The sequence below is a fragment of the Puma concolor genome, chromosome B2, assembly GCF_028749965.1.
Source record: "Puma concolor isolate L17-30 chromosome B2, mPumCon1.1.hap2, whole genome shotgun sequence".
Taxonomy (NCBI): domain Eukaryota; kingdom Metazoa; phylum Chordata; class Mammalia; order Carnivora; family Felidae; genus Puma; species Puma concolor.
Genome location: NC_141671.1, coordinates 41,237,583 through 41,254,452, shown reverse-complemented (window position 1 = coordinate 41,254,452; position 16,870 = coordinate 41,237,583). Strand labels below are relative to the sequence as shown.

General features: G+C 49.5%; 1 protein-coding gene across 2 annotated transcripts; it reads left to right on the top strand.

Annotated features, from left to right (window-relative positions):
- Positions 1 to 6,669: 6,669 nt before the first annotated feature.
- On the top strand, positions 6,670 to 16,870 carry GUCA1B (guanylate cyclase activator 1B). Of its 2 annotated transcripts, XM_086706851.1 has the most exons (4): positions 6,674 to 7,046; positions 13,955 to 14,104; positions 15,606 to 15,726; positions 16,468 to 16,870. In XM_086706851.1, exons 1-4 carry the CDS (start codon positions 6,840 to 6,842, stop codon positions 16,593 to 16,595), a joined length of 606 nt encoding a protein of 201 aa, XP_086562977.1. In that variant the 5' UTR covers positions 6,674 to 6,839; the 3' UTR covers positions 16,596 to 16,870. The 2 variants fall into 2 exon arrangements, with proteins under 2 accessions (XP_025781819.2, XP_086562977.1); XM_025926034.2 differs by lacking the exon at positions 16,468 to 16,870 and having other exon boundaries at positions 6,670 to 7,046; positions 15,606 to 16,461.

The following is a 16,870-nucleotide window of genomic DNA, read 5'->3' as shown; positions in this document are numbered from 1 at the left end:
TGTTTAAAATTATTGGTAGACCTCCACAGATGAAACCCATTCAAGGGTTTAGTCTTGATGCTTTCGAAGCAAATCACCTGTCTGTTCCTTTGGCCACTTAGACATGCCACAGTAAGTACAGACAGCAAATTGGGGCGCCTGGGTGGCTCAGTCGGTTAGGCGTCCGACTTCAGCTCAGGTCATGATCTCACGGTTTGTGAGTTTGAGCCCCGCATTGGGCTCTGTGCTGACAGCTCAGAAGCCTAGAGCCTGCTTCGGATTCTGTGTCTCCCTCGCTCTCTGCCCCTCCCCCACTCACGCTTTGTCTCCCTCCATCTCTCAAAAATGAATAAACGTTAAAAAAAATTTTTTTTAAGTACCGACAGCAATTATTTTAAGCCAGTATAATTTCTTAACACTTCTACTTGTTAAAGCTACTCTTGCTCCTTTCCTACATTATATTATTTAGTTTTACTGCAACATTAATGAGTAGCAGAGTAGAGAAAACAGACTTTGGAGTCAGGCCTGAGTCAGATAAGAGTTCAAAGCTAACTGATTTAAACTTGGGCAGGATACTTCACCCTGTCAGAGCCTCCATTTACACATTAGTAAAATGTAGGAAACCTCCTACTTACTAAGGTTGGAGTGTTAAAATAGATAGCTTATAAAGCACCTCACACTGACCCCAGACAGATAATGGACTGACTAAATAATAGCCGGTAGTGGAGGCAATACAAATTGGGTGCTACTCCAGACGCTCGTGTGCTGTATGTACTGTTTAAACACCAGCTGGAAAGGACCTGAGAGTATCGCTAAGGTGTGGACAACCCTTAGAGCAGCTGCGAAGTTTCATTTACTTATTTGCTTACCGAAGTTGATGCGAAGCTTAATTGAGATGAGAAAACACATAACGTGCTTATTATAATCACCACCACACATGATGCCAAGCATTTTACATAGTCATTTACAGATGCTATCTTACTTCATCTTTATAACAACCCAATAAAGTAGTTATGATGATTATCTCCATTTTACAGAGCAGAAAACCAAGTTATGACCAGCCCACTTAGTCACCCTTCCAGTTTACAGATGAAGCTGAGACAAAAAAAGGTGAAACTGATTTGTGTGTCAGTTAGAGGCAGGGACAGCCCAGAACCTAATTTCCAAAGGCTAGGAGGTACTCAGAAGTCCACATATATGTTTTTTTAATGTTTATTCATTTGTTTTTGAGAGAGAGAATGAGTATGAGCGAGGGAGGGACAGAGAGAGACACAGAATCCAAAACAGGCTCCAGGCTCCGAGCTGTCTGCACAGAGCCCGAGGCGGGGCTTGAACCTACAATCTGTGAGGTCGTGACCTGAGCCAAAGTCGGATGCTTAACTGACTGAGCCACCCAAGTGTCCCATTAACTTTTTTTTTTTTTTTTTTAAGTTTATTTTGAGAGAGCGGGAGAGAAAAAGAATCCCAAGCAGGCTCCATACTGTCAGCACAGAGCCCAGTGCAGGGCTCGAACTCATGAGCTGAGCTCATGATCTGCACCGAAATCAGGGGTCAGCCACTTAACCACCTGAGCCACCTAGACCTCCGTCACATGTCCCCGTATTCAGTGCAGATACTCAGACCTAAAATCCAGACTTACCTCCCCTTGCACTTGAGCGGAATATACTCGTTTCCCCTAAAGCTTAGAAGTAAAGAGATTGACTAGGGGGAAAAATATCTAAGGAATAAAAGACATGATTGTGTATGAATAAAGACAAGAAGCATAATACACAGTGCAATCCTTAGAGCCTCAGGGCTGACACTGGGCCTGAGTGTCCGAGGGGGAACAGGAGAGTTGAGGCTTCAGAGTTGAGGCCCAGTCCCACAGGGTCACAAGAACAACTGGCACAGAGACGATTTACATTAAGGCTTTGGGCCGAGGCTCAGCAGACTGGTTCCTTGCTCTCAAACATTTCTCTTCTCCTAGAGCCAGGCTTATGGCTGACCACCTGTGATCCCCAGGGTTCTCTATGCAAATCCCTGCTCAGTTCCTAACCCTGCCCTCCTTAAATCCCCGCTATTATTACTCACTTCCGGTTATCATTTCTCCATATGGCTCCTAATCCTCTTTAAAATGATATATTTATACCTCAGTAGCTCAGCAATAATTAAGGGCAGGTCATGGGCAACTGACCCACGTGAAAAGCCAATTGATTTTTAGATTCCTTGGCCAGGGGCTACATCATGTTCCATTTCATTCATATAGTTTCTTAACTTGAGCACGGGTGCTGTGCTTTAGTTACTCCTCGGTGTTGCTTAAGTATCAGTAGATGTGAAGAGACAGGGATGATGACACCTCCTCCACACCAAGCCAGTTAGGGTGCCGGTGGCACAGAGCCACAGCAGCTGCTGGGCGCATGCTGTCTTCCGGTGTGAGGAGATGGAGGAAAGGTTGGAAATCGTTGGGCTGGGAGATCTTCAAGGCCCATTCCGTTGCCATTTCACACCAACAGGGATCTGCTGGCCCAGGCACTCTCAAAGGAACCAAAGGATTGTCCTGTAAAATTAAGCTCTGATGGCTCTCATTCATTCAGCCCTGACTGTGTGCTGAGCTTTGCTCAGTTACTCAATAAGTATTTGAGTTCCTTGTATGTGCCAAGCACTGTTCTGGACCCTGGGAATTCATTGTGTATGGTGAAGTCCTCTCCTCAAGGACGTTGGACTCTGGTAAAGACACAATAAATGGGTGGGGGCGGGGAAGAATAAGATTTAGTTAAGTTCTGTGAATAAAATAAGATAGTGTCAGAATTACTTGAATGGCTACCTGAGGTGGGGTTGGGACATTTCCAAGGAGAGGAGAGTGGTCCAGAAGACAGCCATGTGAAGCCACGGGGGAAGAGCAGCGGGAAGGTCAATGGCAAGGCCCCGTGTGTGTGTCTGGGGACCAGGACAGAGGAACATGAAGGCCAATCAGGCAAGGACTAGATCACATACTGCATCGTGGCTGCGGGAAGGAGTGCAGATGTAATTCTGAGTTGTGACTGGGAAGCCACAGGAAGGTTTGGAGCAGGAGAGTGACCGATCTGGTTTAGGCTTTAGAACATACTACTGTCCAGGGGGCAGAAGCACCAGGTAGGACCTGCTGCTGGGGACCAGGTGTGAGGACATGGCCTAGGCGAGAAATGCAGTAACGGAGGCAATGAGAAGTGGCAGGATTCAGAATATGGTTTGGAGATAGAGCTGACGGAATGGCCTACTAGTAGATTGAAATGAGATCTAAGAGAAAGAAGACTGAAGAATGGGTCTTAGTTTTGGGGCTAAGCAACTGGGTAAATGGTAATGCTATTGCTGAGGTGAAAAAGGGTTGGGGAGGAATCTAGGGAGGGAATCAGGAGTTTGATTTTGGCCTTGCCATGTTTGCAATCTGAGTAGAGATGTCTCTTCGGCAGCTAGTTTCATAAATCAGAGTTCTGGGGAGAGGTCCAGGCTGCAGGTACAAATTTGGAAGCGATCAGCCTGCAAATGGTATGTAATGTGATGAGTGAACTCCCCTGGGGAGGGCATAGGTGGGGAGGTGAGAAAAGAACTTCCAGAACAAGCCTGGAAGCCCCAAGCACAAAGAGATTTGTTCAACAGGAGGAGGTGCTAGCAAAGGAGATGAGTAGTCAGTGAGATTGGAGTGAACTCAGAGGAGTGTGGTTTCTTGAAACCTAGAGTGTTTGAGGAAAGAACTCGTTGATTGAACTGGGATGAGTCTGTTGACAGACTGAGTGAAAAAAAGCAGGTCTTTGGTGACCACTTCTCCATGGAATGACAAGGATGAGCATCCCACTGGAGTAAGTTGGAGAGAGAATAAGAGGAGGACATGGGGCACCTGGGTGGCTCAGTCGGTTGAGCGTCCGACTTCACTCGGGTCATGATCTCGCGGTTTGTGAGTTCAAGCCCCGCGTCAGGCTTGTTGCTGTCGGCCTGTCAGTGCAGAGTCTGCTTTGGATCCTCTGTCCCCCTCTCTCGGCCTCTCTCTGCATGTGCTCTCCCCCCCCAAAAAAAAAAATACTTTAAAAAATGTTTAATTTATTTCAAAATACGGAAGGAAGGGGAAAAATAAAAAGGGGAGGAGAGAGGTAGGGAAGGAAGGAAGGAAGGAAGGAAAGGGAGGGAGGAAGGAACGAGGGAAGGAAGGAAGAGAGTACAGTCCAGACTGGATTATATTCATCTTTATACCAATGGGTGACAAAATATTTTTAATATTTATTTACTGAATATTTATTTTGTGACTCGTGAAGGCAAATCATATGAAAGTCCCATAATGGGACCCTGAATGTGGAGTCAAGGAAGGAGTTTTGTGTTTTGTTTTGTTTTGTTTTGTTTTGTTTTGTTTTGTTTTGTTTAATAAAGGTGATATTAAGGCCATTCTCAGGCAGGAATGATCCATTAGAGAAGGATAAACTGAGGATGGAGAAGAGAAAAGGAATAACTGGGAGTGAAGTGCTTGGATAGGCAGAGAGGAGACCTAGCTGACGAGCTTACAGGTGGAGAGGGAAAGGGCCACTGCTTCCATCAACCCAGGAAGAAGGTCAAGTGTGTGGGCACAGGTGCAGAGAAATCTCCTGGGAAGATGAAGTGGTCGTCTGATGTATCTGTTTCTCTGTGAAGCAAAGCTTGTAACAAGGTCATCAGCTGAACGCGAGAGTGAGTGAGGTCTGAGGGCAGGCGGCTTGTGGAAAAGTCATCTCAGGAGGGGGAGAGTGACATCAGCGGGGACTAGCATGTACTACCGTCACCTCCTGGGTGCAGGTGAGCTGTTAGCGAACGGTTAGTGGCTTTAGCCAAGGTTGGGTTTTGCCAACCAAGTACTTAGAGGGAGAGAGGAGCACAAAGGTCAAGGTCATGGCAAGGAAATGGCAAGGGCCCTGGGCCGTGGGTGAGGATAAGGAGGAAAGCGAGGATACGAACAGGGTGACGGATGTTAAAAAACAAAGAGATCAGCAAGTTGCAAGTCTCCGGCTGGTGCGTTGTTGGGTGAAGGTGTTAGAGCTAGAGGGAGGCCACGGTGATGTTTGAATGTTTCGGAGGTGGTTCAGAAATGCGTGACTGCGAGGCCTATGGTAGCGGTGCCCAGACGTCAGCGTGCATTGGAAGTACGTGGAGGGCTTGTCCAAACACAGATCACTAGGCCCATGCGCAGGGTTCTTGGTTCAGTAGGGGAGAGGAGACCTGAGAATTGGCATTTCTAACAAGCTCCCAGTTGCTGCAGCTGCTGCTGGCCCAAGGGCCAAAGTGAACGGGAGGCCGAGGTGGGGTGGAAGAAGAGCTCAGGGACCTTTGAGGCCGGAGCGTGGGATGGATCCACTATCCACCTGGATGTCACGTCACCAAGCTGGTGCTCTGAGACAAAGCAGTGAAGTCACCAGTGAGGGCAAGTGGGTAGAGTCACCCGTGGCTTTAAAGAGATTGGCATTTTTGAGGGAGAAAAGAGGAAAAAGTGGAGGCAACAGTTAGGAGCAGGGAGGCGATGAGCCGTACTCTCCTGACCCCAAAGGATGTGGCAGAAAGATCCATGAGTGCTTGGAAGGATGACAGGAAGTGGGGCTCCTACTTCACGAATGGCAGTGAGGCACTGGGCGGCTCAGTCCCTTAAGCATCCGACTTCAGCTCAGGTCAAAATCTTGTGGTTTGTGGGTTCCAGCCCCACGTCGGGCTCTGGGCTGACAGCTTGGAACCTGCTTCAGATTTTGTGTCTCCCTCTCTCTCTTCCCCTCCCCTGCTTGTGCTTTCTCTCTCTCTCTCTCTCTCTCTCTCTCTCTCTCTCTCTCTCTGTCTCAAAAATAAAAACCTGACAAAAAATGTTTTTAAAGGAATGGCAAAAACTTAGAAGAACTTCAAGAAATTAGGGATGAATGGAGGTCGGGGGCAGGGGGGTACGTGCGCGAGGGAGTCAGGCCTGGGGGTGTACAGAACAATTCGGGAGTGACTGGTCAACGGGAGACAGGCAGTGTCACCCCTGAGATTACAAGACCCCCTGGAACAACTCCTAAAATCTAGAAAAGTGCATTCGATTTTCTGGTTTCTGGAAGGTATCATTTTAATATTACATTAAGATAAGCACGAATATATAATTGATTCGGAACAAATTCGCAAACATAAAAGTAAGAGCCTTCAGAGATCTTTTAAGCCGCGCTCACAGATCCTTCTCACATATTCACACTTAGGAGAGAAAGTAGGGAACGCCTTGTTTCTAGGTCTTGGGTGAAGGGTGTTGGAAGGAAGCATTTGTACTTTAAGTTGGAAAATGGAAAACTTGAAGACTCAGGGGTGTCTGGCCCTGAGCTCGGGGACGGAACTGCCCACCTGGAGGCCTTCACATCATAGAATCTGCTGCTTCTCACTGGCCCATGTGAGTGAGGCCCAGATCACCAGCGGGCTCTATCTTACGGGCTAGGAGTTGGTCTCGCTCCCTCTCTGGACTTCAGAGTCTCCTGTGTCTCCAAGATGGGCCTCTCTGGAGCAGCACGGTGCCCAACTAATGGAACAGGGAGCATGTGTGAGATGGTAGGGTGTCCGTTTCCTGCCCTTCTCCCCCCTTCAGAATCTGCCAGGGTGGCGTAGTCACGGGGTTGACAAGAGTGAAGGGAGGGGTGAGGCTGGGGGAGCTTAGCTGACTGGGGGTCAGACCTTCCAGGGGAATCTTCTAATGATCTTAGGGCGCTTAGCTGGCCCGGCCCCGCCCCCTGCCGCCCGCCCCTGCGCTGCCCAGTGGCCAGGAGATGATGAAGAGGCCGGCCAGGCAGAGGAAAGGGAGGAAGAGGGCCCCGGCCTAAGGCATCAATCGGCAGAAGCCCAGGAAGAGGCACAGACCCCCGACATCCCTCCAGGCCGCGATGGGGCAGCAGTTCAGCTGGGAGGAGGCGGAGGCGGCCGGCGAGATGGACGTGGCCGAGCTCCAGGAGTGGTACAAGAAGTTCGTGGTGGAGTGCCCCAGTGGCTCTCTCTTCATGCATGAGTTTAAGCGCTTCTTCAAGGTCACAGGCAACGAGGAGGCCACCCAGTACGTAGAGGGCATGTTCCGAGCCTTCGACAAGAATGGGGTAAGGCACTGAAGGGGGTGCGGGGGACAGCTTGTTTCCCACTGAGCTGAAGGAGCATCACCGGTGGGAGGGAGCGGCCCGTCCCCAGTCCCCCTGCTCTGCTCTCCATTTCCTGCTCACGTTTCCTGTCTCTCCCCAAACTCTTCTCTCTCCCCATCATTTGGTCCCTTCCCATCTTTCCTTCTCTCCTCTCCATCTCATCTTCTCTCCCCTCTCTGCTCTTCTGCCTCCCTCTGTCCACCTGCTGAGAGGAGGTGGGCTGGGCAGAAGGGCACACAGTCCAGTCCTCAATTGGTGTATTTTTGGCCAAGGCTCTACAGCCCAAGGACCTGGTCTCCCACACCCACCAGAGCCCCTGTCACTCTAAAGATAAGGAGCTAAAGAGCTGTCCCAAAAGGATGAGCTCTCTTGGTATAGACTGTGATCCCCCTTCGTTGGGGTCCTTGGAATTGAGACTGGTCAGGTCTTCCCTTCCAGCATGCTGGGAGGGCCTCCTGCACTGACCGGGCAGTTGAACGGATCATGTAAAAGTCCCTTACAACTCTCCAAGCCATGGAAGATTCCATGAGATCATTCCACCACAGGATTTCTTTAAGCCTTCCAGTGGCACCTGCAGCTGAGAAGATACTGCATTTTGTCAATCCACCCCTGGAAATAGAATTCAGAAATGGAAACCCCTTCGTTATTTAAGGCTTTCACCAGGGCCTCCACGACCCTTCAAATCATTCGATTTGCCTCAAGTACCTACTTCAGCCCCCCCCCACCGAGTTGAGGGGGGGTGGTTGTTGGACCTAGATAATTAATCTGGGGAAAGCCTCTGTACTTTTCTTTTTTTTTTTTTATTTTTTTTTTAACATTTATTTATTTTTGAGACAGAGAGAGACAGAGCATGAACGGGGGAGGGGCAGAGAGAGAGGAAGACACAGAATCGGAAGCAGGCTCCAGGTTCTGAGCCATCAGACCAGAGCCTGACACGGGGCTCGAACTCACGGACCGCGAGATCGTGACCTGAGCTGAAGTCGGACGCTTAACCGACTGAGCCACCCAGGCGCCCCACCTCTGTACTTTTCCATGCGTGGAGAGCTTCACTTTCTAGGCTGAATCACTGGGAAAGCCTGTTAGTGTCTGACCTTGTCCGGGTACCAGTTAGCATGCATCTGTAGGGGGATGGAGGGTGGGGTAGCGTCAGGGCAACAGAAACCTCCTTAGAGATGAAACCTATGGACTCCCTCGTGGGGCACAGAGTACATTCAGACTTCTCCAAGCTTCTCTTCTGCCCCCTCTCCTCCGAGCCTTCTGCAGCCCATTTAATGATCCAAATGAAATGAAGAGAAAACTGGGACAAGAGGAAGTGAGCTGATTTGCCCAAGGTCGTATACTCAAGGGTCCTGACTCCCAGTCGAGTGTGCCTGCTTAGAAGGCAGTTTGTTTTGTTTTGTTTTGTTTTGTTTTTAAGAGAGAAAATGGTTTTAAAACAAACCAGATCACACACAACAAGATTTGCTATCATAAATGTATCAATCTTCCCCACATTCACCTAAAAGTTCAGTAGGATAGCAACTCAAGATCCAAAAGGGATTGTCAAGGGACACCTGGGTGGCTCCGTCAGTTAAGCGTCCAACTCTTGGTTTCGGCTCAGGTCATGATCTCGGTTCGTGAGTTTGAGCCCCGCGTGGGACACTACACTGGCAGCATGGAGCCTGCTTGGGGCTCTCCCTCTCTCACTGCCCCTCTCCTGCTTGTGTGTGTATGTGCCCTCCCTCTCTCTCTAAGTAAAGAAACTTAAATGGGGAGGGGGGATTGCCAAGCCTGTGGACCTGGTACAGCTGTACTCCTTATGCCTTATCTCTTTTACAAATTATATTCATTGTTGTTTTCCTTTCTTTAGAACTTTTATTTTTGATGGTATTTCAAATGTATACCAAGTTGAAAGAATAGCATAAGTAACTCCTATGTACAATTTGTCCAATTGTACCTTTTGCCTCATTTGCTTGATCGTTCTGTGCGTGTGCGTGTCTGTCTTTCTTTAGAGAAAGTTGGAGACATCACATCCTTTTACCCCTAAGTATTTCAGTGTGTTCTTTCTAAGAACAAGGACGTGCTCTTCAATAACCTAATACAAAGATGAAAATCAGGAAATTCAATATTGACCCAATTCTATTAGCTAATCCATATTCAAGTTTTGTCAATTTGACATGTGATGTGTTCTCTATATTGCTTGCTTGTTTTTCTTATTTGGAGCGGGGGGGCGGGGGGGTGGGATCTGATCACGCATTGCATTTACTTGTCCTGTCTCTAGTCTTTAATTGAGAGCCTTCAATGCTTAGCTTTTGTCTTATTTGACGCTGACATTTTTGAAGATTGCAGGCCAGTTAATTTGGTAGAACATCCCACAATTATGGTTTGTTCAGTGTGGCTTTGTGATTAGACTCAGGTTTTCCATTTCTGGCAGAAATGCCCCAGGAATGATCTCATGTCCTTCTCAGTGCCCCCTGTCGGGGGCACATGATGTTGGTTTGTCCCATTACAGGGGTTGGTTACATGATGTCTGCCAGGTTTCTCCCCCGGAAAGTTACCATTTTTCCTTTGTAATTAATAAGCATCTTACAGGGAGCTACTTTGAGAGAAGTCAATATCCTGTCGCTCCTCTGATTTTCATCTGCTAGCTTTGGCATCCATCGATAGTTTTCGCATTCTACCATCCCTTCTCCATTTATTAACTGGAATTCTGTTGAGGAAAAGCTTTCCAGAGGTGTGGTAAGTTCCTCTGTCAGGGACTGAGCCTTCTTTCTTTCTTTTCCCGCTTAGTTTCTGTCTCCAAACCCACACCCGTCTCCACTCCCCACATTGGCACCATCTTTAGGTTAGTGAGTCCGATTTCTGGGCAACTGGTCTGAGCTTTTGGAGACAAATGAAATCAGGAGTTCATAGATACAGCTCACATGTCCAAATCTGAGGTGACAGCGTGGCGCCTGGGTGGTTCAGTGGGTGAAGCGTCCGACTTCGGCTCGGGTCATGATCTCACGGTTCGTGGGCTCGAGCCCCACGTCGGGCTCTGTGCTGACAGCTCACAGCTTGGATCCTGCTTCCGATTCTGTGTCTCCCTCTCTGTCTCCTCCTCCTCCACTCATGCTCCCTCTTTCAAAAATGAATAAACATTAAAAAAAATTTTTAACCTAGGGTGATAGAAATGGGAGTTTGGCGGAGGCAAAGAGGCCAGAGCGCCTCATCCCTGCTACGCCTCTCCCTTGCCACACTCTTCTCTCCAGTGGTTGCCCTGCGATGCACTGGGATGGAAGCAAAGGGAAGGTGAAATCAAATGTCATTTGGGATCCTTATGTAACGTGCGCTAAGGCCGGGGCTGGTGCACAAATGCAGCCAATTCAGGGAGAAATGGGGCAGGTAATCCCACAGAGCAGATCACACGCCTGTCACTTCTGCTCCTACTCTTGAGTGGACAGAGGCATTTCCATCATCTTCCCATTGCTCTGTGGGTAATTGAAGCTGACGAGGGCCCGGCACAGAGCGTGAGATGAGTCCCAGCTGGGAGCTTCCCAGGACTCGTCCTGGGGTCGGAGCAACTTTACAGCTGAGGTCACTCCTCCGGAAGGGCTAACTCTAGTGTGCCTCATGGGAGGCAAGGGCTCATTGTGGTAACCGTGTCATGTTGAGGGAGGATGCTGTCAGGACAGAATGTTCTAGACGAAGAATGTGGGAGAATCTATAGAGCTGGAGAGGAAGGATTTATCAGTGGTTTTTGGTTTTTTGGTTTTTCTCTCTGTGGTGCTAGATACAAGGCTCTTTTTTTTTTAATTTTTTTTTTTAATCTTTATTTATTTTTGAGGGAGAGACAGAGTGTGAGCAGGGGAGGAGCAGAGAGAGAGGGAGACACAGAATCAGAAGCAGGCTCCAAGCCCTGAGCTGTCGGCACAGAGCCCGATGCGGGGCTCAAACTCACGAACCATGAGATCATGACCTGAGCCGAAGTTGGACGCTCAACCGACTGAGCCCCCCAGACACCCCTACCAGTCATTTTGCATACATTTTCCTACTCTTATTTAAAAAAAAACATAAGGTTAATTTTTAGCAAACTTAATAAGTAACAATTACTGATGAAAATAATCTTTTAAAGAACAACCAATCATCACGGCGTATACCTTAAACTTACACAATGTTCTTTAAAAGGCCATTCGGCAATTATATCTCAACAAAGCTTGCGGGGGAGGGGCGGTTGTTGGAAACAAGCCGGATAACCTTCAATGAGTGAGTAGAATAAACGGGGGGCTATTCATGCAGTGGAGGACCACTCAGCAATAGCAGGGAAGGGAGTGCTGATACACTCAACAGCTTGGGTGACTCCCCAGGGCTTTTTGCACTGAGCACAACAAGCCCACCTTAAAGGGCTACATACCGTGTGATTCCATTTGTATACCATTCTTCAAGTGGATACGCTGTAGTGATGGAGATCAGATTAATGGCTGCCAAGTCTGGTCGGAGGAAGGAGGTAACTCTTAAGTGGTAACAGAGAGCGTCCTTGCATTGATATTTGATACTACTCATAGCGTCATGTGTGACAAAATCTCATAGAATGATAGACTGACACAAACAGCGGATTAAACACTAGTGAAAAAAAAGAACAGCCATTGCTAAGAACCTACCCTAAAGAAATTACCAGAGATATAAGAAATATATATATATACACACACAATATATATATATTGTAAATACATATATACACACACAATATATATATATTGTAAATATATATATATATATACATATATATATATATATATATATATACACACACACAAAGATGTTCATTGTGTAACATAAAATATTTAAACCAGGTTCATTCAGCACAAGGGACTGCTTGAGGGGAGTACCCCTCAAAAAGATAAAAGGTATGATTTCAATTAATTTTAAAGACATGGGGCATTTTAAGATAAAAATCCAGGAAATAACATAGCCACAGTCTGACCTCGATTAGGTAAATACATGGTGGGAGGTGTGGAAGACCAGAAGTAACCGCATAAAAGATGTTGAAATAGACACTTTGGGGGGCACCTGGGTGGCTCAGTCAGTTGAGCATCTGACTTCGGCTCAGGTCATGATCTCACGGTTTATGAGCTCGAGCCCCGTGTCGGGCTGTGTGCTGATAGCTCGGAGCCTGGAGCCTGTTTGGGATTCAGTGTCTCCCTCTCTCTCTGCCCCTCCCCCATACTCTCTCTCTCTCTCTCTCTCTCTCTCTCTCTCTCAAAATAAACATTAAAAAATAACTTAAAAAATAATGATGGCCAACATGATATATATATGTATATATCTATATGTATATGTATATACATATATATACATATATATATCATGTTATATATATAGCTATATATATAGTTATATATATATATATGACATGACACTTTGGGTGTTGAGGTGGGCCCGTTTTGTTTTCTTCTTGGTTTTTCCTTAGGCTTTCTAATTTGCCTCATGTTCTGCTGTGTTCTGTGGTTTACTTGTTGCTCACCCAAGCACCCCTTGATCTGGGGGTGGGGCCGCCTGAGTGGCATGACCCAGTAGGACAGAGGTGCTCTGGGCCAGTGATGTCATTTCTGATGACGAAGTCCTGTGAGCGACAGCCACTCCTGGGAGAGTGATGACTCAGCTTCTGGCTTTGGAGAGCTGAGGTCCCCACCCTCAGAAGACGGGAGGAAGGGGCGCCTGGGTGGCTCAGTCGGTTGAGCGTCCGACTTCGGCTCAGGTCATGATCTCACGGTCTGTGGGTTCGAGCCCCACGTCGGGCTCTGTGCTGACAGCTCAGAGCCTGGAGCCTGTTTCAGATTCTGTGTCTCCCTCTTTCTCTGACCCTCCCCTGTTCATGCTCTCTCTCTGTCTCAAAAGTAAATAAATGTTAAAAAAAAAATTAAAAAAAAAAAAAGAAGACGGGATGGAGCACCCATAAGCGGGAACACCCTTGTGAGGCTCACCCTGACCAGCCCACTGCGGACACCATCACCGCAAGCCTCTCCCCTCACACTCGACTGGCGTAGAAGGGCAAGAAGCAGGTGTGCCCCCTGCCTCTTGTTGACTGCTTTTCGAGTAATTGTTGCCACATTTGTGTTAGAAGGAGTTTCAGTGACCTGGTCAGAGTCGCCACAGAAGCAGACTGTGCCCGTCTCCTACCTCTGGGGGGTTAGCACCTGAGCTCTGTCTCCCGCCCTCCTTCCTGGGTGGGGACAGGGGGTGCCTGTCCTTCAGGGAAGGTAATGTCCACGCGGGGCTGGAGCCATCGCCTGTCTGCCTCCCCTCGGGCTCGGAAGGTGTAAAAGGATAAAGGACATTTTTGCCATGAGCACTGCTTTCTCATCTTCCAGAGGTGCCTTAGTCCCACATTGAAATTAAGTCAATCACGTATTCGTTGATTCATAAATACTTTTGAGACCCTGACTCTGCACATAAGTGGCGCCATGCTAAGCACAAAGGGGAGACGAAGGCAACGTAAGCCCCTCTTTTCTCCAGGAGCATATGTAGAATACAGCTCAAGAATGAGACAGACTTACGAAACGGCCAAGTGGCGATGCCAGAATAAGGCCCAAACTGTGCGGAGTAAAGTGTAAGTGTTGTGAATGTTAGAAGAGGGAGCAAGAGAGACAGAACACTGTAGGTGGTCAGAGAAGGAGGGCTTCCTGAAAGAGGGGACCCTTGAGCTGGGCCTTGAAGGACGGGTAGAGTTGAGTGATCACAGAGTGGGAAAGGATGCCGGGGTGGAGAACAGTACCAGCGAGGCCATTGAAGCCACATGGATGGCCAGAAGCAAAGCCTTGGATTTGTAGGCACGGACGGCCCAGCATAGGGCCCTCGCCTGAGCTCTGGGGAAGGCGGGAGGGACCTCACAGCTCCCACTCCCGCTGCAGGACAACACCATCGACTTCTTGGAGTATGTGGCCGCCCTGAACCTCGTGCTGAGGGGCACCCTGGAACACAAGCTGAAGTGGACCTTCAAGATCTATGACAAGGACCGCAACGGCTGCATCGACCGCCTGGAGCTGCTCGACATTGTGGAGGTCGGCATCCGCCCGTGGGGCCTGGGCGCGTGAGCACTGCTGGGCTCTGAGGCCCAGCCCCTCAAGTTGGGGCCCCCGGGGCTGGAGTGGGGGAAGGAGCACGGGGATCATTCGGAGGGTGCTTTCTGACAAAGGTCAGAATTAAGCTAGAAATCCACTACAAAAAGACACCTTAAAAAAATCCCCATCTGTTTGGAAATAAGGCGGTACACTCCTAACTCCTCCATAAATGAAAGACGTTACATCACATGCATATACGCACCAAGTGCACGGAGCCGGATTATAATGCTCACGTAACATAATCGGCTGTGGAGTGCGGCCGACGCTGGACTTGTAGAGCATTTTAGCGCCTTAAAAGGTAGATGTCAGAAAATTAAGAGGCTGGAAATCGCTGATGTTAGAAGTCATCTCAAGAAATTAGTAAAAAGAAGAGTAAATTAATGAGAGGCAATTAAGAGGTGAGAGGCATGAGGCATGAGAGGTGCCAATGAGAGGCACCTGGGTGGCTCGGTCGGTTAAGTGTCTCTGACTTCGGCTCAGGTCATGATCTCACAGCTCGTGAGTTCGAGCCCCGGGTCGGGCTCTGTGCTGACAGCTCAGGGCCTGGAGCCTGCTCCGGAGTCTGTGTCTCCCTCTCTGCCCCTCCCTGACTCATGCTCTCTCTCTCTCTCTCTCTCAAAGTAAATAAACATTACAAAAAGTTAAAAAAAAAAAAAAAAGCAATGAGAGTAGAAGAAAGAACCTACTATAGCACAGACTGACCCCTGACCTGCGTCACCCTGTTACCGCCCTAGAACTGCACTCCCAGGGGGCGGTTGTCTGCCCATTTCACAGATAAAGAAGTCGCCTCGGGGCAGTTCTGTGGTTTGCCCGAGTTCATCCATCCCAGGAGGCACTGCGGCTGGCCCTAGCCCCGGGGCTCTCAGACCCGGGTCAGTGGGACCCACATTGTGCCAGGCACTGCACTGGGCAGTGAGGGCCTAGGGATCGACAAGACAGGCTCTGTCCACGGAGCTCCCCATCAAGGAACTGAGGAAAACCCTCACATTTGTCTGTCTCTTCCCCATTTCACTTCACCAACGCCGCCTCATGGGGAGAGGAAACAGGGCAAGGCAGAAACCTGTCCTTTCCCTCGTCCAAACGCCGGTATCCCCCCTCGTCCTGTTTTACACACACGTCCATAAGTATCCTCTTTTCCCCTCTGGGTCTCCATCTCCTCCTGGGCAAAGTGGACTTGGGAACATCACAGTGCCGGGTCCATCCCTCATTGAGGGTCTTGGGTTTCACTTTGACAGTCACAGGGCATCAGGGTGAAGTGGCCTATGAGGCCTGACACTCTTCAGCTGGAACTAGGCCAGTGGGACCCTGAGAGAGCAGCCCGAGGACAGGTGGATTTTTATTTGGGTCTGGGTCTGCACAGGCTGGGGGGCAGCGCTGGGGACGCAGGGCTGAGGGCCTGGCAGAGGGAGGGAGGGAGGGAGCTGGCGGTTTTCTCTCGCAGGCGATCTACAAACTGAAGAAAGCCTGCAGGGTGGAGGAGGAGGCCGAGCAGCAAGGACAGCTGCTCACACCCGAGGAAGTGGTGGATAGGATCTTCCTTCTGGTGGATGAGAACGGAGATGGTAAGGGGGCGGGGCTGCCCACACCACAGCACCCCTACTTTCTGGCCCTGCGACCTTGGGCAAGGCCCGCCACCTCCCAGCCACTGTTATCCTCATCTGTGAGCCGGGTGCAGAGAGGAGGACGCAAAATAACAGGGGCGTCACTGGCACGTGATGCGATGTTCACCAGAGTGATTTAAGCCCCGGCCGGAGTTGCTGATGCCGGCCCAGCAAGCACAGCAAGAGAATAGGAGCTTTGGACTCAGGCAAACCATTTAAACTGCTAGCATGGCCTCAGTTTTCTCATCTGGAAAATAGGGATAAAAACGCTCCAGAGGAATAAATAGGGTAAATGTATTTGAGAGATGGGCATAGGATAGCCCCCCCTGCCCCCCAAGGCTATTTAGGCCTCCTCCCTGCAGCTGGATGCACCAGCCCCAAGGCTGTGGAGGGAGGGAGCTGGCTGGGGACACACCCGGAAGAGCCCTCAGGACCATTTTGAAGGCACCGTGGGCAAAAGGAAAGCTTAAATTCCTTTGCAAAGCAAGCCCCTGAAAGAGACCCTTGAAGCCTCCGGGAGACTCCTGGAGAATTGGAGAGTTGACAAGCCCCGAGCTTGGGCCCTGGGACTGCAGGCCCGTTTGTGTACCAGGCTTAGGTTTGTGCAAGAGGACGCGCCCTGGGAGGGAAGGCCTCTCCTCTCGCCCCCGACCCCATTTCTTCCACTCTCCCGCATGACCATCTCTCCTACCCCTTGCCCAGGCCAGCTGTCTCTGAATGAGTTCATTGAAGGTGCCCGTCGTGACAAGTGGGTGATGAAGATGCTCCAGATGGACATGAACCCCGGTGGCTGGATCTCTCAGCAGAGGCGGAAAAGCGCCATGTTCTGAGGGGTCTGGGGCCTTCGGGAGTCCACAGGCCCCTCCAAGACTCTGGGTTCACCAGGTTTCCAGAGTAGTGGGAGGGGCCCTGGCTCAGCCTGTGTATGCTCACTCTTATCTGCCCCCCCCCCCCATGAAAGGGGTTGGGACCAAGCAGGGGGTAGGGGCCGTTGGGCTGAAGTGGCCAATGGGAGACGGTCCACTGGGAGGATGTACTGGGGTGGTGAAGGGAACTGGTTTCCTCTGTCTCCCTTCAACTGCTTCTGGAACAAGTATGTGTTGGC